General features: G+C 35.9%; 1 protein-coding gene across 2 annotated transcripts; it reads left to right on the forward strand.

Annotated features, from left to right (window-relative positions):
- The first annotated feature begins 1575 nt into the window (after positions 1 to 1575).
- Positions 1576 to 19042, forward strand: LOC137928772 (zinc finger matrin-type protein CG9776). 2 transcript variants are annotated; one of them, XM_068771739.1, is made up of 13 exons: positions 1576 to 2001; positions 4320 to 4503; positions 6481 to 6674; positions 6825 to 6958; positions 8890 to 9018; positions 9775 to 9878; positions 11243 to 11361; positions 12035 to 12332; positions 14325 to 14433; positions 15627 to 15889; positions 16464 to 16603; positions 17143 to 17255; positions 18056 to 19042. In XM_068771739.1, exons 1-13 carry the CDS (start codon positions 1699 to 1701, stop codon positions 18519 to 18521), a joined length of 2556 nt encoding a protein of 851 aa, XP_068627840.1. In that variant the 5' UTR covers positions 1576 to 1698; the 3' UTR covers positions 18522 to 19042. The 2 variants fall into 2 exon arrangements, with proteins under 2 accessions (XP_068627840.1, XP_068627841.1); XM_068771740.1 differs by having other exon boundaries at positions 1576 to 1980.
- The last annotated feature ends 5326 nt before the right edge of the window (positions 19043 to 24368 follow it).

A 24368-nucleotide genomic window follows, 5' to 3' on the forward strand; every position in this document is an offset into this window, starting at 1 on the left:
AGATTCACAAAAAAAATGTAACAATGAGAATACAGCATATAAATAAATGACAAAAATTGTCGTAGAAGTTGAAGGAATTAAATACATCCTAGCGTACTTCCTGAGACACACACTTCAAAAGACTCGGCGAAGGTGAAGGTGAGGACCGCAAAGCAGTGTCGACATCAGTGCAATTTCGATAGCCGAAGCTAACGGCCGTTTCACTATTTCAAACGAATGTCTTAATCTAAACTCCCGTAGATTAATAATGACCCTATCATTGCAATATATTTCGAAATTTACGCTTATTGAAAAACATTTTCCTTATCTGTAACAAATTTTTACATGAAGTGTTTTGATTTATTTTTCTGATTTTTTTTGATGTTTCATAAATAATTCTAGTTAAATTTAATTCACAGCAAACTTACCAGTATAAGTAAAATACGATATTCTTTGCTTTAAATCAAAATTAAAGTAAATTCATGCCAAACTACCTCCAAAAGTTGGTATATGTAATATTTTGTTTTGAACGCAGCGATTATAAGAAATCAACGAAGATACCTTACTGTTAAATCCACTATGAAATTTAGTTATTAGCAGAAATCAAATAAAAATTGAAGAGATATACGGTTTTTGTAAAGGAAGAAAATAAATGAACAAGTGAAACACAATAGTTACTAATAGTCTTTATTCAGAGAACTTCGTAAGACTGAGACAGTTAAAGGTGAGACGTAGAATGTTAATTGAAGAATTATCTTCTTATTTATTTCTAGAATAATTTTGACTCGATCCAGGATTACAACCAGCAATTATTGATTGTACAACCTAATTACATGTTTTACACCTAAAGACATTGAATAATAATATAATTTGACAATTTTTTATAACAATCTCTAGCCATATAAATAAACAAAAAAAAATTCTTATAAAAACTGCGGAGTGATGTGGTTTTCAATCAATTTTTATTTATTCGTCTTTTTATTGTTTAATATTAATCTTATTTTGCTTTTCTACTAACTTCCTATGTTAACATTTTAAATAGATATTTGCTGCTAATATTTATTAGGCGTTTTATAACTTAATTTTCAAATAACTAGGGCTTCAATCAAATTGTAAAATCTTATGTTTTGATCTAACTTAACTATGCTTTGCACTAAATTAAAGATATTTAATAACTTATCACTAAAAATGTATAAGGTAAGGTACTAAAATACGTAGTTTCTTTAATGTTACCTAATTATGCGAAAATTTCCAAGAGCTTCGCATGCACAACTATTTTGATTTATGTACAATAAAAGTTTATTATCAAGCGGTTCACAAATATTTAATTAAAATTGAGATTATTTAGAAAAAAATTGAATGAGCAGAGATCAATAGCAAGGTCTTTTAAAGTATGCAACTGCTATTGCTTATTTTTAACACATTTGTAATAATATTATTTTTTAAAATTAACTGAATTAAAATTGTTGATTAATTACAAATAAAATCGGTTCAATAAAATTTAATTTTTTTCTTAAAAATCCCTACATAATCTTTAAATGAAATTAATGATATTTTAAAAGAAAATGGTGGCAGCTGTCAAAACATCGTGTTTTGGTTAAGAAGAAGCTTTGTCTTTTGAATCAAAAAGCACAAATTGTTTTGCTATAAGTATGAGTGAAGTTTTTAGCATCCTAGTTATTGTGTAATGTATTTAAAATAGTTCTAAAGAAACGTAGTATGTCCCGCGACATCACCCGAAAACCCTATTACAATCGGGGCCGCACTTGGGACAGAAACAATTACAGTGGTCATCAAATGCCGAGGAAGCGAAGCAGGAGTCCTGGAATCAGAGATAGTAAACGCCGCAGTCGTTCGCCACGCAAAACTGAAAAAGAACTAGACGAAACAATTCTGAACGAAATCTCCAAATTGCCGGAACCGAATGAGTTGTGGGATAACCAATTTCAAGAAGCGGGATTTAACAGCAACGTGCATCCTCCGCCGACATTTTCACAAGAAGTAAATAACGTTCAATATAAAGTAAGCATGGTGACAGTCTTTTAGTAATAACTACATTATTCTTGATATCTTGCCTCGTGAAAACATTATGTAGTTCTGAATATATCGTAATTTAAACTATTATGACTATACTGCATTCGCCAGGCACTTATCTCATTGGTTAGTGATAAGTTAATGATGGTTGCTTGTGACATTGCTTGTTTGATAATATTTTGTGCTGAAATTGTAACTTGTATTTATATTTAACCTGTAATTTAGCATTAAATTATGTTTAATTAGTGATGGGGATGGCATATTTTTTAACAAATCAAACAGATATTTACAAAAAATAATTGTAAAGACACTAATTTTTGCAGAAAAGGTGCTGCACTTAAACTCATTATATTTTTTACAATTGTTGATGCACACTAATATTGTCTATCCCTTTCATTTGCATGCATAAATGTGATTGTAAGAGGGCTTTATTTACTCAGAAGTTTTTCTTTGATGAATACATACCTAGGTGACAAAATAAAAAAAAGAACAAATTTCTACAAAATGATTTAATTGAAGTTTTTGAACAGTGAGCTGTGAATTTAAAATTTTATCATAACTTTTTATCAGTCCATTTGATGGCATTTGCAAAGGATATTGGGTTGGATACCTATTAGAATCTTTTTATTATTATGTATGTACTTATTAGATCTACGAATGAAGAAATTTGCAGCCACAAATGTAGGAATTGGGCTGTAATTTTTAGCTGTGAATGATGAAAAAGTGAATGAAGGTAGTGTGAAAATAGAGCTTTTACTGTATTGTGTAATTTACAAACTAAACTTATATGGACAACATTGATTGCTTTAGAAATATGCTAAGTGCATAGAAAATATTACTGATAATTTATTAATTTTCTCTTAATTTTTTTATGTAACACATTCCATGCTATGGCAATTTTTGGAGATTTTCCATTCAGGCCAAGTAGGGCATAGAAAATCCACACTTTAAAAATTAAAAAGAGTCATTTAAGACATATGTTTTAAACTTTTTCAATACTACAAAGCTATAATTGGTAGGTAAAAGTAATAAATTTTAACATGCATTACATACCCGCATATTTGATGTGAAGTTATCTATATTCAACCCTATGATTCATTTTTTAAGAATCTTGTTCCTCAATGAGAACTGCAAATGGCCTGAACGGAAAATGCAACAAGGGTCATATACACTCCACATGACATTGAATGTGTTAAAAGATGTTGGATGGACTAGATGTTTTATCTAGATATTGACAAACATGTGTATTTAGTATATTGCTTAGAAATAGTTTTCTTAACTTCTCAACTTTATCAAGCCTTTCACACTTCTTTTACATATCTTTTGATCCCACTCAATATACATGATGAGACCAATATAAACTATACTGATATATCTCTATTGAATGTGATGAATTTTTGTGTGGTGGATATAGAATGCTGACATGTATCTATAACCTGCTGAATTTGGCCTCAAGAGCTATCAGCTCATTTCTTAGCAGGGCTTCTATATCAGTATTGGCAGAATCTGGTTGGTTAATACTAATGCAAGGAAGCCTTTCAAAACCTGCTTTGCCTGTTGTCAGTCTTAAGCTTCATACCTGTTACGTCTTCAAGGAATGCTAAGATAATACATTATGTTTGAGTTACTTTTAAAGTTTTCACATAATTGTGTTGTATTTTATTTTTCAATCTGCACAGAAGTCTTAGTTAAATACACAACTCATAATTATTCTAACTGAAAATGTTGCTGGAGAACATGTAAAAAAGTCAAGCAAGGAAAGGACTCTGGATTTCTTGTTGTGCATGTGCATGTTCTGACCTCTTAATTTATCATGAGAAAAATATAGTATCAGGTGCTGCTAGAATGTGTGTGCATTCTAGCAGCACATGATACTATATTTTATACCGTTATTACTATATCAGTCGATAGATGCTCACCGCATGGCATAGGCCTCACCCAAAAATCATCACTGTAATGGGTGGATACACTTATATGGGTGAATGGCACTTTGTGGATTAATTATATGGGTTTGCCACTGCTCACAAAAAAGTTTCTTGAGGATGGGCATCAGCATCCTCTGCATACCTTAATACTAAACTGCGGTCACCAATTCACTTATGTTAGATTATGGTATATCCACCCGTAAACATTTTTGGGAAAAGCCTATCCCTTAGAGTGGGAGTCTATGGGCTCAAATGACAATAGCGATGGGAATGTTACCATTAAACTGTCGGTTCACTTGGTCTAGGAAATTGCAAGTTAATCAGGAGTTGAAAATAAAACCAATTTTTTATTATAGAAATGTTTTCGATAATTTCCTTTAGGGTGGTTCTTACACCAGCAATTATCAGCCATCATATTCGGGGATTTACGAAGATTTTAGCCAGCCTCATCAATCCAGCGGACACCCCTCTAACATCGGCGGCTGGAGCCAAGTGCCGATGCAACCTCCACCATCAGCTCAGCAAGTGTTTGTCAGCAACATGGAAGATCAGATCAAGAAGGAAGGTAAGTAATGTGAATATGACGGGACCATCATTTTATTTACACATTTACATTGTGTCTTTAAATTCATTGTATATATATTTATAGCTTTATTAATAAATTTGAAAATAACAAACATAATATTAAAAACAAAAATGTATAAAATATAGTAAAATGAAGTCATTCAGTACATAGAAATTTCTATAACTGATTAAATTATCAATCCTAAGCAAAGTTAACAAAGAAAGTGTGTATTCTTAACCAGAAATAGGAACAATATTCTGTAATATATACATAAGTGCTAGTGTATATGAAGGGTGAGATGGAATAGGACACTGTAAGACATGACGCACATGAGAGAACAGACATCTGTCTTGCCAGTTATATACCCCAGGAGATGAATACAACTTTTTCACATGCTATAGAAGCCTTTTTATTTCACATTTTTTAATGTGAAATAAAAAGGCTTCTATAGCTTTATGAAAAATTATTGTATCCCGAAAGTAAGAAGCAAAGTTGCAAACAATATTTTTTTACAAAAGAATGTAGTTTATATGTATTATTAATATAAAATTAATCTACATATATATATATATATGTATATATATATGTATATATATGTGTATATATATTTTTATTTATATATATATATACATATATTCGTAGAATGTTATAAATATTTCTTCAACAAAACATTTAAATTATTATTTTTTTAATTGAGATTTATTTTCAAAGAGAGTTATGCGGGTCATATATTCAAGAACTGATTATCTAAAGCTAAGAATAATTAAGACAGGTTTTTCTAGAGGTCAACTTCAACCACTGTGGATCAAAATTGGTACCCTAAAGGTTACCTCAACTAAAACTTATTTTTGTGGTCTGAAAATTAATGCTTATTAATTAGGTCCACTTTTAATTAGAATCTTCTAGAACACTGTTTAAGTTGTTTTATGTGTACATAAAAGTCTATTGATCAATATTATAGGAAATATTTAATAAAGTGTAATATATGATTGTAGTGATTTATAAAATATTACTTACTTTTTGTCTTTTGTGAAAGAAAAAAATTATGACTCCTACATGATTATTTGAAGGCGATATATTCAAAGGGCAAAAGCTTAGATATACACTTATTGTTGTTTACTACATAGCATTAAACAAAACATAATAATACATATATAACTATATATATTAATGGTAACTTTATCTATATGTATAAGAACGTCACTTAAATAAAATAGCAACATACAAAAGACCATAAAAATAAAGACCAGCTTGTTTTTTAGGTTCCATAAAGTTTTATGGATTATATTCCTATGTGATGCAATCTAATAAATTCAATAAATACACATAAGTGACGGTGTAATGAATTTTTAAGTGATAATAAAGCTTGAAAATGAATTGCACAGGTTATATATGTGTGAAAATTACTAACAATAAACATCTGTCTCAAGTTTGGCTCTCATCAGGATGTGTTTAGAACCATTATATTTATGTATTTTAAGTTGCAGGATTTCATTATAAAGAGAGATCGATTTGATTCTAGTTTGTATCAAATTGGTCCGTGGATTCTATTCATGATACTAAAGTGATTGAAAGTGAATAAGTTTTAAATTTGTTTTTAAAGGTATTATCAGTAATTGTTGATTATAAAATTCATTTTATTCATATGTTATTTCAGGTGATTTTTACTTGATAATACATTGATATATCCATAAAGATTGTGTTTTTTTTTAAAGTAATTTAATTACATTTTGAACTATAATATGTAGCAGTGTTAAAAGGAAGGTGCCTCACAACATGAAGATTAAGGATTCCTAAACAGATTTAGAGTAGTATCTAATATTCAATATTAATTTATTGTTTAAAGTGTAATTTCACCGATACTTTAAATTTCACTGACAGCTTAAGCTTATTTCACAAGTATTCGTGTTGTAAGTGTGAAATTACACTTTTATTCCTTAAAAAATAAATATATGACTCATTTTTTCTTTTCTCCAGCTGCTATTGAGTCTGAAATGCGACATCAGAAAGCTGCATTGTCCAAACAAAGAGAGGACTGTATGAGAAAAGCGACCATATTGAAGAAAGAGCTTGAGACACTTAAAGAACAGCGCAGCGAACTCCATAGTGATCCCAAACGTTCACCAAGTCCAGACACAAAGCGTTTTCTAAAAGAGAACACTAAACTACAGGTTTGAATTTGAAATGCTAATGTGATATATATACAGTCTGTCTACTAACATACAGCTAAATATTTTTTTTTTTGTATATTGCTTAAATATATAAAGCTTACACAAGGAAGGTTTTGATATGACCGTTCTTGTAATGCATTCTGTATATAGTTGGAGATTCAGAATAAGCTGAAAACCATCAACAATGTGGTGGACATGTTGAATGGAATCATTGGAGAGGAACCGCATGTAGAAAAGAGCGACTCTGATGAACCCAAGGAACGCAGTTCGAGGAGGAAATCCAGGTGGGTGATGATATAATTTATTGAATGCATTTACCGAACTGTAAGTCAAGTATATAAATTGTTTATATGACAATATATACTGACTTTGCATTTTTTATATATACACCAATACCTTATGATGCAAAGTGAAATAAGATTTTCTATAGCACACAATTATAATTAGTACTAATTAAAAAATTAAAGATGTAAAGTAAGGTATTGGTGTTTTAATTTAAAATAATTTTATATTGATTATATCTCACATTGTCCGAATACAGGATAATCCAGATTTTAAAGTGCTTGAATTATAAATACAAGGAGTAACAACGGAGAAGAAAATGTAAAAGAAGAATCAATAAGTTGTAAATTGTGTATATGTTAAGAGCGGATATTTGGATGCATATTTACTTAAAGGTTATATATTATGGAAGAGGCTTCACTGATTTATTAGGGGGACCGGAAAGTAATGTCCCTTTCTTAAGTTAAATTCACACAACTTCATTTTTATCAAGTATTTATTTCTAATCAACAATATATTCACCTTCGTTATCAACAACCTTTTGTCATCTAGTATATAAAATCAATACTTAGCGGTAAAAATCAATCGGTTTTTCTGTAAAATATGTTGACAGAAACGATGTTACTTTCTGGTCCCACTAATACTAATTGATAAATCAATCAAAGGAAGTATTTCTAAGTCGCTCCATGTAAACTTCTGTTTGAAAAAAAGTTCTCTCCATAGTAACCTAACACATAACTCTATGTAAATATGCTCTAGAATATTCGATCTTTGATTTATAATTTTGATGATGTATTTAATAATAAGAATTTGTTTTTTTTGTTAACAAATTGTTATGTTAAAAAACTCTTGTAAATTAAAATTAAATTACCCATCTTCTGCCGTTTCTTTTATATTCCATAATCTGTTTGTCGTGATTTTTTAACTGTGATGTATATATGGGATTTCAGTAAAACTTGATTGAAAGGTAACCAAGTTTATCAGGACGTATTTTATTTTTAATTTTTATTGCTTTATAATTGCTTGATATTGCTGAATATAGATTGTAACAGCTTTAAATGCGCGCTTATGTTTATTATTTTATTTAAACTATCCACATGGTGGAAGTGACCTTGTTAAACCTTCGTTGGTTGAAGGATGCATACCGCTTCCTATAAGTCCTTTCGGTATTTTTAAGGATGAGCCTATGTCCAAGAGTGGTCGTAAGGGTGATATGATAATATATATGATGATGGGCTGATATGACATATATATATATATATATACACACATATATTTATGTGTGTGTGTGTGTATTATGATTTCGTTGCTTTTACCAGAAATATTTTTTCTGCGTAGTGCTCTGAAATCAACGCGTTTGTGGGTTCATGTTTTATCTTGAATCCTAGTCGCTAGTGCTTTTGGTTAAGCAGTCGTGACATTTCATGAGTGACAGAGACAGGTGTAGCCCGGACGTGGACGAAGTAGAAATTTCTTCCTCATTTTTTTTTCGGTACCAATGTTAACCAAGAGATGTATCCTTTCAAACAGGCTTTGTTATAAAGCCTCGTAAACGGACTGGAGAGATTTAGTACGTTACTCCAAACAGGGCCGGTGCAAGGGTAAAAAATTGCTAATATTAAAAAAAACAAAAATGTGATTTGAAAAATTATCAGTTGATTTATGTCGACGCTCGGTGTGCCCACTTCTTTATCCAGCGTTGACACCGAACTATTATGCGAGAATTTATGATATTCTTTCGAGAATAAAATATAAAATTAATATTTCATCTGTGGTAAAATCTGGGAACTCCCCGAAGTAGTAGTGGGTGTATAATTCGCCCACGCCTAACTTCATCGCTTGTGATGGGTTTAATTTTATCCGTCTATCATAGTAGCACCCATAGAAACAAGTGTCCGCTTGTTTATTATTACATTTAGTTTTGTGTACGCAGGTCACCTTCGGCTAAGAGGTTCAACTATGTGTACTATGATCCTGAGATGCACTGGTGTCGGGTGTGCAACGAGTTCCCAGCAACAGCTAAGGATTATCTGACCCATCTGCATTCACCAGCGCATCACAAGTGAGTTTCATCTATACTACGTGTATATGGATCCAGAATTTATAATTTAGAACGATTTATAATAATGAAGACATTTAATGGAATCAGGCGTTACCTTGCGGAAGTCCATCCTAAGTAAGAAAAGGACCAATCAAAAACCAAGGACTTCTCGATGACTACACAAAATCAAAATATTCTTTATTGAAATAGGCTATTACAAGCATTTTCGAATGGTCAATCAATATAAAATGTCAGCATTGTTGTCCCTACAGGTAGCTACCACCAGGTCGGAAGACACAAGGTTGCTTTTAAGAAACATAGTACTAAGATACCGCAACAATTAGCTTCCTGAGTGAGCTTCAACATTTAATTCCATGCATTAACATCATTATAGTGATCGTCTTTATTATTAGTAAGAAAGGTGACAATATTTAGACACTTTCGAACATGCAGTGATAGTCGTGCAATAAAGTGCACCGCCCGCCAGCCCGCTGATAAATGTGTATGCGGCAAACAATGCGAATCACACAACCGTCACCGCCAAATTACTCAACACGTGTTACACCCCTCCACGGAGCATCTTCAGGAGTTATGTTACACCGATTAGTGCTAAACACAAAGTCACTAATCTACGTTGCGGGCGGTGCACTTTATTGCACGACTACCACTGCATGTTCGAAAGTGGCTAAATATTGGTCCTTTTCTTGCTTAGGATGGACTTCCGCAAGGTAACGCCTAATTCCATTAAATATGTACAATGACATTTTTTTTGTTCAGGATGGCGTCCTCTCACATGGAGGCGCCGTGGCATTCGGTGCCTGGCATGAACGAGGGATTCCCCAACTACCCGTCGGCGCCGAACAAACGCACTCCTATCAGAGGTGAATATCATACCTGTACTTTTATATGTCAATCTTCTTATATATGATTATTAACTGATCACTTTCATCATCAGATGATTGCCAAATAAGCATTGACAGAAGCTAGAATAAAATTAGACTACCCTACAGTAGATACGTGATTATTTTTGCTTTTTATTTTAGAATATGGCAACATCTGGTGGCAGATTTATAATATTTGACACAGAGTTTTATTAATGCTGATTTTTTTTTATTATGTCGTCTAAATGTCTACCGTCTAGTTCAGAGTTCCCCAAACTTTTTTGTGTCGTAGACCCCTTGCCATGTTTTTCCGTGTTGGGCAGACCCCCTACTTACCTGATATTGATTTCCTATAAATTTATTTGTTTGTCCCACATTCGTATTTATAGAGTGAATTAAACAAGTGAGTGCAAGGTAGCGAAGCTCTGAGACTGCGACTTTCAGGTTTTTACAAGTTCAAAATGTATTGCGACCACAAAGCGAATACCAACATCCTACAACTTACACAATTTTATAAACATATGTAATAATTTTTTTTACTTCATAGGTACTTTTATAAATAATGTAAATGTTTTGATCTTATAAGGTAGTATGATGTATGTAAATAGGTACTATCAGTGTAGGTGTTGAGATCCACTATCGTGGACCCCTATTTTCATTTCATGGACCCACAATTTTTTTTTCGCTGACGTAGACCCCTTGCAGGTTGTCATAGACCCCTAGGGGTCGATATAGACCACTTTGGGAATCACTGGTCTAGTTGGACATACTGTTCAAAACGTAGCCTTATGTTCTGCGTCACATGGTGCAGTAGACTTGGTGCTATTGAGCTGACTTTGCGGCGAAAATTTAATTTTGAATTGGCAAGACTTCGGGGATGTTCTTAACGACCCCCTTTTGGGGGGGGGGGGGCATTGCAGTAATCTTGGTGCAATTGAGCTGATTTCACGACGAGTAGATTTTTTTTAAATTAACAATATTTTGGCAGTTTAATGGTCTACTTTTGGCCTATTTATACTTAATTATAATTAATCTATGACAAGGAATTGGATTATGAAATTATGACTATTTTGATCTTCTTATTTCTTCTTTCATACTTCACAATACGAACAATTGAGTTCGTGGATTGGTATTTAAAAAAAAAAACACGGAAGTCAAGTTGGGTGTCCACGGGATATCCCTTAAACGAAGGATCAGATTTTGGAGGAAAGCCTTCCGAAGCAAATTCATCGAAGCTCTGTTTGAACCATGAATTTTGGACGTTCATAAATATGGACTTTTTGACTTGCAGGGAATTGTCAAAAAAATTGCTTATTGTGATGATTTCTCGGTGATTTTTTTTTAATTCTGTTATTTTTCGACAGGGCTTCAGTTCTTCGTTCCATCGACGGCGTGGTACTGCAAGCTGTGCGATCAGTTCATCGGAGATCTTCACTGTGCGTCTGCGCATCTCAAGTCTATAGTTCACTCCAAGAATTATACGGTAAACCACCTATAGGTTATAAAACATTTGTTGGTATAATACCTCCACTGTTGGACGTAGGTCTTCCAAAACGGACAAGCCGGCAACCTTTTCCCACGATCCTAGGTCACGTCATGATGTGGTATTTTGAGGGTAGAACACTTTGGAAGTTGTGTGAGGTATGCTTATTATCCAAAAACCGTTGCTATATGGATGCGAGACGTGGAAGGTCATCAAAGATATCTCGCGTCGGCTACAAGTCTTCGTTAACAACTGTCTTCTACGTATTACGATCTCTGGAAACGCTGCGGTGAGATGCCGATCGGCCAGCAGATCAAACGCCGCAAGTAGAACTGGATAGGCCACACGCTCCGAAGGGACCCTGATCACATACCGATTCAAGCCCTAGAATGGAATCCTTAAGGAAAGCGAAGACGTTGCCGCCCGAAGCAAACCTGGTGGCGGACGATCTCTACAGAAATGAAGGCGGTCGGAATGACGTGGAGCGAAGTAAAGCGCGAGGCTCAAGACCGCTGGGGATGGCGACGTGCTGTTGACGCCCTCTGCCCCGTTGGAGACAGAAATAAATGATGATCATGATACTTTATTATCAAATATAAATGTCTAACTATACACCTGCACAAGCAAATTAGTTTAAAATTATTCATACTTATATAGTTTTTAATGTTTCCAGAATTTCGTGGAACAAAACCCACATTGGGACACCGACTGGATGTCTGATAGACAGAAAGCGTTCGAGAAGATCCGGGGAAAGGAGAAAGCGGAAGAGAAATCTCAGTACACCGCGCACACCATCACCTTCAGCAAGGACGGGTTCCATACCAAACGCAAGAATAGTCCTGTTGCCGCCACCAGCTCGGGAAAGAAGCGGAAAAAGGACAGGAAGAAGAAGAAAAGTAAGAAGAAGAGATCGAGCACAGAGTCTGACAGCAGCGGCAGTAGCTCCGACAGCGAGGCGAAGAAATCAAAAAGTAAGCTCAAATGATGTTTCTGATCACCAGACCTCGCTATCTGTAAATAGTCAAAGTTAGGTTAGGTTAGGTTATATATATATACTTATCCCCCGATTTACATGGTACTTGTTTTACACGTTTTCGCTTTTACACGGTTTCCCAAATAAGTTTAATTTTGTTGTTATCGTACACTACTAAATGCTACTATAATTGAACACATGTGCTGTGTACACATTTCACGGGGAATCCCGAGCTTATGTGCTGACTTGCTGCACACGCACACTGTATATGTATTTCTTCGAATAAAATTAAAGTTTTATCTACGGAAAATTGTATTTGAGTGAAAGTTTGACAGTTTCAGAAGAAAAATTTATTTTTCATATTTGTAAATTACGAGTGAGTGCATAATTTAGATTATTAAATATAAAAAAAACAGTGTTTCCGTAATATATTAAATATTTTAACTTGTCAATGCATTTTATTTTTATTTCTGTGTACACCCAAAAAATATTGAAAAAAAATCACAGCTGTTAAATAGCAAAATTATGCTTTTTCTGCAAGCTTTTCGATTTACACGGTTTTCTTAGAAACTTATCTACCGTGTAAATCGGGGGATAGGTGTGTATGGAAGACATTGGTACATTTCTATCTTTATTGTAAGTTTATAATCAGTTTAAAAATTACTAGTGTACTCTTTCATTTCACAAATCATATTAATAGAATTCCTAGGGCTGGTAGGTTTTGTAGGTAATGACAAAAAAGTCCAAATTAGAAGTGTTTATTGATCTTACCCAATAAAAACCGTCAGCCAATCAAAAGGCGAGAATTATTAAAGAGCGCGCTCATTGGTCGAATGTGAATATAGAGCGCTCTGGCGTGGGATTCCCCTGTTCGATGCGCTGTTATGACGTAATGTAGACATATTTATCTCCTATATAATATTTAATACAATAATATACTTTATCCTAATAAGGAGACGCTTACGTCTTATGTTATATTTATAAATAAATAAATTGTAAACAAATTTAATTGTATCTACTCTGATATGTCTCTCAGATACAAGCCTATTTAACCCTTAAATGCATAATGATGTAAAACGAGTAAATGCATTGTGTTGTATATCTGCAAAACAAGTTTTTTTTTAAAGTAAGTATAAAAAATAAATAGATATTTTTGTGTATTTTTCCCTGCATTTTAGTATACTTATTTGCAAGATAAATATTTTTTAAAAGTATAAATAAAATTAATGCATTCAAGGGTTAAAATATCAACAGTAATGATACAGGTGATTATATATAGGTATAGATATTAGATATTAAAATAAATTATTGTTTACTATTTGTAAGTGAAGACTTTGTATTGAAAGAAGTTTATTGACGGGTCGCATTGAAATAAAAAAAATAAACAGTGTAACTTATTTCAAAGAAGTGATAATTCATCGCTACATACAGAATGATTTGAGATAGGTGTGGCTTTAAGCATTTTTGCTGACAAATGAATTAGACTTTTAGTTCCCTATAACCAAACACACTGTAATATTATTTAATGAAGTGTTTTTTTAAACGGTTTTATTTAGTTCGACCCGTACGGAATTTATTTGGATCAAAATTAGAAATTGAAATTTAAGCACCTTCCCGTAGTCAGATTGATCTAAAATTTGGAAACATTTAATTTAGATGACAATACAATATAATTAAATCAATAACATTATAAATCTAAGATGGCCGTCGATACAAAATGGCGGATTACATAGTTTTCCTTAACCCCCCTTGATACCAAATCAAATGAAAGGGCTACACTAGTAAAACACGATGATTATGTCAAAATTTAAAATTCAAGATGGACGCCGTTCCAATATGGCGGACTAGGTACATATTTTTCCACAACCACCACAATATGGGTATCCAAAAACCGTTTAACTTAAAAGTTTTTTTTAAATGTATTTATTTTTGGTTCGGGCGAGGCAATATATCTTTCATTGTCATTTTAAATAAGTAATGATTGTTACAGAAAAGAAAGAGAAACCAATAGATGAGAAGGTGCTATCAGAGTGGATGTCGTCTATACCCATGAACTACAACGAGAGAAAGTTATTGGATAACTTGAAAAGTAGAGCGGAGTAAGTGAATTTCTCACTTGTATATCTATCTGCTTCTCTTTCGTCTCCTTCTTGTCTTAGAAAAAAATATATATTGTAGTACAGATTAGCAAAAATGTAGTCTGTGTGCCGGATATAAATTTCAGTTTACATATACAACGCGATTAAAATAAGAATAGGACGGGCTCTCGGCTAACTTCACTCATATAAGTACGGTCAGCATTAAATATATAAAATAAAAGAATAATAATAATTGTTTTTGTTGATTGTTTAATTTGTTCTACAATGAGCAAAATAGGTAGTGTTTTACATCGGCGAGCCCGAGAGATTATCAGCAATGTTGATAAGTACTTCGAGGAAGAGAAAAAACGTGCCATTATGTTGTTGGACCAGTTAAAACAAGCAAGAATTGTACCAGGGCCAGATGGCAATATTCATATATCGCGTGATGTATTTGGAAGTTTCATTAAGCATTTGGAAACTGCTTCGAAGGTAACCGAGCGAGTGACTTTAGCCACTGGTATTATTTTTTAACATTGCTTTTTTTGCACACTATACCAAGTTCCCGTTGTGACGTCACAACATGGCGCTAGGCCGGTCCTATTCTTATTTTAATCGCATTGTATTCATATGTCGCCTACAACACGAAACGACATCGTTCGTACGCTATTTGCGTTTCAATTGAAATCAACGTGAACTGTCACGGCAGTAAAATTTATTGGAATGACAGTGGTAGCGCCATCTGTCGAAAATTAGTCAACTTGGAAGATTTAGTTGGCTCATGCGTAACAAGTTTGCTATAGATCATCATATGATCAAATGCATATTTTATGATGATATAAAGGACATACAGACAAATATATATTTATATATATATATGTGTGTGTATGTTTGTATGTCACAGTAAAGTGACTTAGTTTTGAACACACATATTTTTATTCTTTTATGCCAAAAAGAGAGAAGTGTGCCCTATTAGTTTTTTTTACTTCTGCTCTCTACAAATATTTTAAATTTATATACATTAGTGTATTTTAGTGTTATATAAATGGACTTATAATGTAGTTATTGATTTTTTTTAATTATAAATTATATTAAAAAAAATATAGGAGATTATGTTAGGATGGACACTAAAATATTTTCTTTACTAGTATAAAAATCTACCAACTCTACCATTGTTTATAAAATATAACAAAGTAAACCTGTTATTGCATCAGAGAGAGTGAACGCCGCAAGTCCCACTCGCACGACGATCGAAGCAGACGCGACGACCGCCGAACGGAAGACAGAAGAGAAGAAAGGCAAGAGAGAAGAGAAGAAAGACAAGAGAGAAGGGAAGACAGGCGTGAGGATAGGTCAAGATATGAAAGAGAAGAGCGGACAGACAGGAGGGACGAGAGACCGGAGAGGGAAGAGAAGAGAGACAGCATGCGGTCGGCGGATGTAAAAAAGCCCGAAACCAAGAAGATGCCTTTTATAGGTAATTTATCTTCTAATTATTTTAAATAGAATATTAAAAACATCTGTCTTCATTTGCATATCGTAGATCTTACTTATAAAATAATTTTTAATAATAATCGTAAAAGTTTCATTTTTCCAATCCTGAAAACAGTTGGAATAGTCTTTCTCCGGCATAGCCTTCTAGATCTTTTTCTATTCGGATTTTATCTCCTCAATCTTGTCAAATCGGCGACCCCGGATTGGCCTTTTAAGTTGCTGAACATCCAGAAGTCATACGAAGCTATAAATCAGACGAATGCGGTGGTTGCGGAATGATGAGTCTAGTTTTTGACATAAAAAAAATTGAAGTATGACATCTATCAATCGAGACTTGACCCATTTGATACACAAAACATTCTTCAAAATGATTTGGTCTGAGACAAATGATATTGAAACTTGACAAAAAGACGCTTGGCAAATGTTACAAACAGTCCTACCAACATAAGAAAAAAAATTACCTGCCTTCCTAATACCCAGGAAATTGATGTGACAATTTCAACTTATATATCTATCACAGTATTATAATTATTAATAAAAAAAAACATTTGTCTCAGGAAAGATGCCGGTGTTTAAAAACTTGGGGAAGAACGTGAAAAATGAAGATCAGAAGAAGGACGAGGAGAAAAAAAAGCAAGAGGAGGAGCAGATTAATAAGAAGAGAAGAGAGGAGATGGATGCGGAGATACAGAAGAAGGTACAAGAAAATGATTTTATTCATCATACTTTAGCAACTGCCTTGGGATATGTTCTAATCTCTACCGTGTTGTATCATCTATGTTGAAGATAAAGGTCCTTGACCAGAATGTGGTTCCTAATCGTGAGCCTTATGAAAAGGCTTTAGAACACTTAGAGAACAATAGAGAGGGAGTTTCGCTGTGAGATCAAATCAAAAATCAGATCTGCAGAAGAACCAGTCATCGATGTAGGTATAAGAATTACTTTTTTTAAATGCCAATGGTGCACATAGCTCATGCAATTATGACCACCAGGGTCTAGTGGTTCTGGAGTGGCGATCACGAGCAGGTATACGCGGCGTTGGTAGACCCCCCCACTAGGGAGACCAGCGATATAATCAAGTTGCTTGACACTAGATGCGGATAGCGCACGTCTGACCATCTTTTGGAGGAAGGTTATGCCTGGAAGTGGGCATCTATATCCTCGTATCATTTATTTTTCTGAGTGAAATTCCATCACTTGTTTGTGCATGATTTTATTTGAAGTGACATATTTCAGGTGGCGATATTTAAAGAGAAGATAGCGAAGGCTCAATTCGAGAAAGAGCAGCAGGAAATGACGATGTCAGCTCAGCTCGGATTTCTTCCACCGCCTGCACTTCTCAACCCCCCGTTAGTACCGACAAATTTATTCTTCTTTCACTTAATTATTTTTTTTTGTAAAGAGACACCTTGAGAATACTAGTAAATCTGGAAAAGTCTTATGTCAAATAGTATATAGACATTTTTATTTACTTTATTATTTATATAAATGTGAGAAAAATAAATTAATTTTATAATCAATTTATTCTGACCGCTGCCAAATGTGCAGTTTCTATGTTAAATTCTGAAATTGTTCAAGTTTCGTCAGAATTTTCAATCTTTTTGCTCCAAAATAAACTTCTGCATATGTAATGTTAACTCATTATCAAGTTGTAGTGCCCAGGGAATATATATATATATATGTAATCTTACAAATAATATGTATTAAGTTTGTAATAAAATCTCTTAAATTGTACTATTTGTATCAGGCTAGTTTTGATAACATTAAAAAAGTTACTTTAACAAAAAACAAGTAAAATTTTGTTCAGAGCTATTCCTTTTTTTTTTTCATTTTGTCAAAATAACGTCTACTGCAAGGCTAGATCTCCCCCGAGGTATATATGGGGATATACTATAATCGCCACACTTGGCAGGCAGAATAATGATCGCCGTGTGGTATTATAGTACGCAGAGACAGCTGCTGATAAAACTTACATACATATATACATACATACATCTGTATGTATATATATATATATATATATATATATATATATATATATAATAAAATTCATTTAGATCGACTTGCTGTTAAGTTAGAGTTGCTTATAACAAGTTACATATATATATTAATATATCCGGAAAGTTTAATTGTGTTTGATTTGTTACAGCCCATTGCCGCCGCCACAGGCGCCGAATAACCTTCCTAAGGACTTTCAAGACGCCCTTGATATCATATTCCCGTCGAACGCGAAGCCTCCAGAGCTAGCACAACAGGAACTTTTCATGCCCGGCATCAGCGGCTTCCCCTCCATTCCGGGAGTGGTGCCTCCGTTCACCCAGTTCAGCCTCCCCAGCATGTCGCCAATGATGATGGGCTTCGACATCAACTCGCAACTCTTCCCGCCTCGGCCTCAACCTCAACCTCAACCTCAATTGTACGACACACACGTTCCTCTTATGCCGCAGAACAACCAGAAGAAGAAGCAGAAGCCGACAGGCAAAGCGCGGAGTAAGTCTTCTTCACCGGTTGAAGATAAGATGGAGAAACTGGATACGAAGGGGAAGAACAAAGAGGAGTTGGATGAGCTGGCTATGCTCGGAATCGACGCTTCAGACGTGGGCGCAGGGATATAATTGTATACCTCTTTAGCGTGTATCAAGTTACATAGTATGTATCAAGTTAAGAAGTATCACATCAGGCAGATGTCACCTGAAAAATGGACAATGAATCAAATTTAATATGTATGAATTGTTATAAAGGGTGTCCCATAAATAAACGTCAGATTGGGGGTAGTTGTAAAATTTAATAAACTCTTAAAAGCAACCTATCCCATCAGTTGCATGATGGGACATTCTCGAGAACCAATCACTAGAAGGTAGACGTGACGTGGGTGGACACCAAACTAGGTAGACCAACGGCAGTGCAAGGCTTCGTGTTCTTTGGTGGAGTCTTATGCCCTGCAGTATCATATATTTAAAATAATTGTCATTCAAAATAGTAAAGTAATATTGTCTGTGATGTTATTTCTATAACTGTCTACAATAATGTTTGTTAAAATGAATTTCACTTGGGTAGACAAAAATTCATAAAGCAATTACTTGATATTGAAAGATGGCGCTTTTTATTGATCAATTAAATTTTTTAATTAAATCCATTTTTCTCAATTTTAATATTATAAATTATATGAAATGATTTCAGTAATCTAAATATTTACGGAAAAAACACGATGTTCTTCCGGACTATCCGTCGACCACGACAAACTTATTAACCCTTTCAACTCCAAGGCTGTTATGCAGCATCGATAAAATTTAATTGAACTATAGTAAATTGCGATTCTAGAATATGTTTCATTCATTCGTGATTCAAACATTTTAGTAACAAAAATCTTTCCTGTTTATAAAATTTTCCGCAAAAAGAAGTATTACACCATGTCGAGTATCACTCGACAGTGGAGCTTTTGGAACAAAATCAGTGTCGAGTGACACTCGACATAAAGTGGAAAGGGTTAATAGTTCGACGTTCGTGAGCGCGAATGTGACTCGGAAAACAGAATTTAGTTTTAAAGGTCACAGATAGCGCAGTGAATCTGCCCGCTTTCGTTATATGTGGAATTATAGGAGGACTTGAGTCGAGTTTTTAAAAGCTGGCGTTTGGCGTCAAGATGTTCGATTACAGCGCCCTCATCTCTGCCCGTTTTGACAGCATTTTGCCGCTCGGATCTCTGAGTAGCAAGCTCCTAAGAATTGCAAGATATTCCACATGATGTTAGGTTAGGTTAGTTAAAAGACAGACTTTGATAACCTTGAGGAGTCCATACGCACCAGGTGTCCAGACCAGCGTAGTTGACACTTAACAGACTATACCGGTCAGAAGACACGGTCCTGCCATTTCAAACGAAGGATGGCACAAAGACACTTCATATGAAAGACGTATAATGTCACCCTTGTACAGACACCAGGTCTTCGAGGCATACAGAAGCAGAGGTAGTATGATTGCTCTATAGACGGCATGTTTTGTGTGAAGTTTTAGTTCGTGAGGCTTCCATACTCTTTGGTTGTTTACCAAAAGCAGCAGATATGTTAGACTCAAGACGATTGTCGCTATGAACTAGACTTCCTAAATTCCAGAAAGTAATGACTTCGTCTTGTTTTCTCCCACCTAAGTAGAGAGCAGTGTCACTAGCAGATTTTCCTCTTGCAGGCTGTTTTAAAATCTGAGTTTTCGAAGTGATAACAAGGCTGAATTTTCGATAGGAGTCATCTAAATTGTCGACGTGTCTTTCCAGATTCTCCATACTGTCAGCCATAAAGCAAACATCGTCTGCATAAAGAATTTACAGTACAGAAGTCTGTCAAACATAATGAGGGGTGGTTGTTGCTACGGGCCCCTCGTAGGTAATCCGACGTGAGTAAAACACTTGCCGGGTGGTTTGAACGTGTAATAATTATCACAGCACACAACAATCTACTATAGCGGTCGATGCGACGCTTCTAACCGGTAGAGCAGCGCGTCAGAGAGAGATACATAAAGTCAAAAGAGAGTAGAAAAATAGATGCGTTCTTGTATAATGTGTTTTGGTGCGTTCTAATAAACACCACACCGCTCCGAGGAATCACAGGTCGAACAGAGTTTTGAAACGGTCTTCGCGACCTGAGCGCGTCCTGTATTTCAGTGCAGGTTGTTGCGTCAGCTCAGGGAAGTCTTTGAACAAGAAGACGGATTCGACGCGTGAATTGGTTGAGCTCAGCTGCTGAAAATTTTTCACGGCGTTGTTAGAAAGCACCCATCATAGGCTTGTGGTCAGTGCAGATTCTTATTTGTTCCACCTCGAGAATGTGCCGAAAGTGCTAGCCGCTTTCGTAGACAGCTAACAATTCCCTGTAGTAACGGGCCAATTGGACTGTTTCACATTTAGCTTTTTGCTAAAAAATACTAACGGTTTCCACAGACCCTTGACTTGTTGTTGCAGACATAAGCCATTGTGTGTGGATGACGCGTCCTCGAATAAGCAGAGAGCAGTTCCAGTGACTGGATGGATCAAAGTTATAGCATTGACTAGGTGATCCTTGCATTTCTGAAAGGCTACCTCGAACTCGGGTGTCCACGAAACTGGTGTCTTCCCTTTTCCTTGTAAAGACTGAGGAGATGGATAAGTGGTGGCAGCGTTGGGCAAGAAAGGGGCGATAAAAGTTTATAATGCCCAAGAACCTACGAGGAAACTGCAGGTCTTCTATACATTCCGAATGTGGACGCATGTTTTCTTGGGAGATGCAGTAGCCAAGGAAGCTGACCTCTTTCCCGCCTAGTACAGACTTCTAAGCGTTGACCACACTCAATAATCGAGCAGACATTTGAACAAGGTGTGATGTTACTCATGCTAAAGCCATTTTTATAATAGACAAGGATGTCATCTCTTTCAGTTTTTCCTACACATTTATTATTCCCATCTGATGGTGGGGTCTGCCTTCTTCGTTTTCCGCTTCCACTTCGCTCGTCACTCCGCACATCCACCGTAGCATCTTCATTTCTGCCACTTGGATGGCATACCATGTCCATAGACTTGGCGCTTTGTTACTGGCCATGTTTTGCTTACTTCCCGCCACTTAAGCCAGACTGCTGCGATTCGGTGTTGAATGTATACTTTCAAATCTCCTGATGAATGCAACATGGAATCCAGATATTTATATTAATCACACCTGGTGATTTGCTGTCCGTTAATAATTCGAGGGTTTTTTAAGAAATCTGGGTCGTTTTAAGCCATATATTGGGTCTTCAAAAAACAGCAGTAGGCCTCCTTTTTGTAACTGGCGCTTCCATTCTTTGTTTTCTTGTTCTACTTCGTCTCGGAATATTGAACCGATCGATACATCGTAGGCATAGATAAATGTCCAGGGTGACAGGGTCGGAGCATTTTCAGTCAGGCATCCATAATCAATCTGATGAGATAGGTACTCGGTACCAAGCCTTGATGTACCCCTCCCGTCACTGCTCTCGGTTTTGTTTGTCCCATTGTTGTCCTGATTGACGACATCACATCTTTATACACGTCTTCTATGATATCAACGAGCTCTCCGGGATATTTTTCTTACGAAGACTCCACCTGATTGTCAGTCGGGGTACACGATAGAATGCCTTTTTCGTGTCTAGAAACTCAACGTACAGTGGTTTATTTTTCTCTCGAAACTCCTGAGTGATCATGGTAACAGAAAAGATCGTGTCTACGGTAGATAAGCCTCGTCTATTGTCTAGCAGGGAGCACCACGGCAGCTATTGAAGCGCCGCAGTTTATTATTTATACAAACCACCAGCGCGAACAGGTGAGGTTGACATTTGGGTCGGATAAGACGTCGGTACCGTTCCTCCCTTGCTCTCCGACAAGGATATCATCTACATAAGGAAAACAAATCAATACCCCGCGTGACCTCATCAACAAACCTTTAGAAGGTTTGGCGCGCTGTGTAGCCCGAATGGCATATGTGAGAATTCGGAGAGGCCAAACGGAACAGTTATTGCCTTTTTTCAATATCCTCTTCTGCAACGGGGACCTGATTGTAAGCCATGATAAGGTCGATGGTACTGAAAATAGTGTAGTCGGAGATGTGTCCGCGCTTTGACCACGCAGTAATCACACGGTCGCCATGTGGTATCCTTTTAACTTGCGAGGTGTAGTGGTGAAAATGGGCTTTTGGAAGGTGTTGCTGTTCCATTCTTCACCATGGCTTCAAACTCACTCTTTGGGATGAGTAGCCTCTGCGGCGCTAGATGGTGAGGACGTCGGGATACAGGCGGGTCTTCGATCGACTGAATGTGGTGGACTGTGGTGTGCTTCGTGATTTTTGGTAGGCCAGGAGGTCTAGTCACTTCCGGGAACTCGGAAAGACTCCAGGAAAAGCGCAGCTCAGCGACGTTGACAGCAGGCGTTCCTTGATATTTGCAATCAACTAGTCCTGCCATCAATGAGACGTTGTTTGCGGCAATTTGGAAGCAGACTAATGTGCTAGAAAATTGGAGCCTATTATCGAAGTCCTAGGCTGAGTCAGTTAGCCTTGGTGCTGTAAGTTTTAATAGGGCTTACATTGGTGGCGCGCTCATCCAAACCCGTGACGGCTTGACGTCCTTCCAGGAAGTGGCGTGGAAAACAGCAAATATCTGAGCCAGTATCGATAAAAAACCGATGAACCCAGGATTAGTTACAAATAAATGGCTTCCGCTAGTACTACACATCCGTACGAGCCCCTGCACTTCGCAACGGCAGCACGGAACTGGTTATGGTACCAACAGAGTTCGTTGCCGGGGCGTGAGGAAGTTGTCGGTCTCCTCGAGCTAGATTGGGATCAACTGGGGTCTATAAAAAAAAACGCATTGACGGTAAGTTGTTCTATCATTTTTATCATCATTTGCATATCCGGACAAGGGTTGGGACTGTTGGAACAAACGACGGCAGCGTGAACATGTGCAGGTGGTGTAGATGAGTCTTCTATGACATCTGCTATCTCGGCAATCTTATCCAGGGCCAAGCTGTTCTATGCAATCAGTATGCGCTGGACTTCGCATGGAAATCGTCGCATCCAAAGTTCGCGCAGGATGCTTTTATTGATCCCAGGTGTCGTACCTTCCTAGGTAAATGGCTGCCTGTTAGCCAGCTGTTCTTTTCTGAGCAGCTGGCGAAAGATAGGCGCTCTATGTGCTCAGTCCTCAGGTGCACATATTTGTCTTTGTTCCAAGGGTTTGAGATGATGTCTCCTATCACGTCGACAACCCGAGTGTCCAGGACGGAGAGGACATGTGAGCTTATCCGTCCAGAAGGTGGGTAGTTTGGCATTAACTGCATTGACGTGATACTGGCCAGGATCTTTAGCATTGCGCAGAGTTGCAAGCTGTAATTTTAATTCCTCCTCCATTTTACAAATCTGTAAATTTAATATAAGTTAGACACACAAAATAAGATAATTAATTAGATATTAGTTTGCACACAGAACCCGGAAATAGAAAGGTTATTTGAAACAATGATTATATCCACACAGTAGAAATTAGGAACAAATTGTTAGTAGAAATAAATTGTAAAATTCAAACACGCAAAACTAGAATTTAGTTAAAATTAAATATATTTTGCAATAGTTTTGGTTGTGAGAAAATCCTTCGAAGCGGTGTACTGACATATGACAGTTGATACTGGCGCATTTACGCTCCAGAATTCAAAATTAGACCATGTCGCGACATTGCGATGCTTCTCTCTCTGGCTTCGTAGTACCGCTATTGTCCGCTAGATGCCACGTGTACGTTGGTCACATGAACGCGAAGAAAACCGTTTGGAACTATATTGAAATTCTCAGGATACACTGAAAACTTTAAAATCGCTTCTAATGTCAAGTAAATAAAGCTACGATGCGTGCGCAGGTTGCTGAAAAAAACCGATCTGAGCTTGATTCGAATTCTGAGATAATTTTTAATAACTTTGGGGCCATCATTTGAGGGGTAAT

This window comes from Battus philenor, unplaced genomic scaffold (assembly GCF_028537555.1).
Source record: "Battus philenor isolate CCGP_79_NKW_IND1 unplaced genomic scaffold, ilBatPhil1.0.hap1 SCAF_4, whole genome shotgun sequence".
Taxonomy (NCBI): Eukaryota; Metazoa; Arthropoda; class Insecta; order Lepidoptera; family Papilionidae; genus Battus; species Battus philenor.

What these genes read in the sequence shown, in the direction of transcription:
- LOC137928772 (XM_068771739.1), top strand. Translation starts at nt 1,699, where the DNA reads ATGTCCCGCGACATCACCCGAAAACCCTATTACAATCGGGGCCGCACT. An exon ending in CGAGGCGAAGAAATCAAAAA is followed by an intron (nt 12,333 to 14,324) that starts GTAAGCTCAAAT and finishes TGATTGTTACAG; the next exon opens with AAAAGAAAGAGAAACCAATA. An exon ending in AACTTGAAAAGTAGAGCGGA is followed by an intron (nt 14,434 to 15,626) that starts GTAAGTGAATTT and finishes TTATTGCATCAG; the next exon opens with AGAGAGTGAACGCCGCAAGT.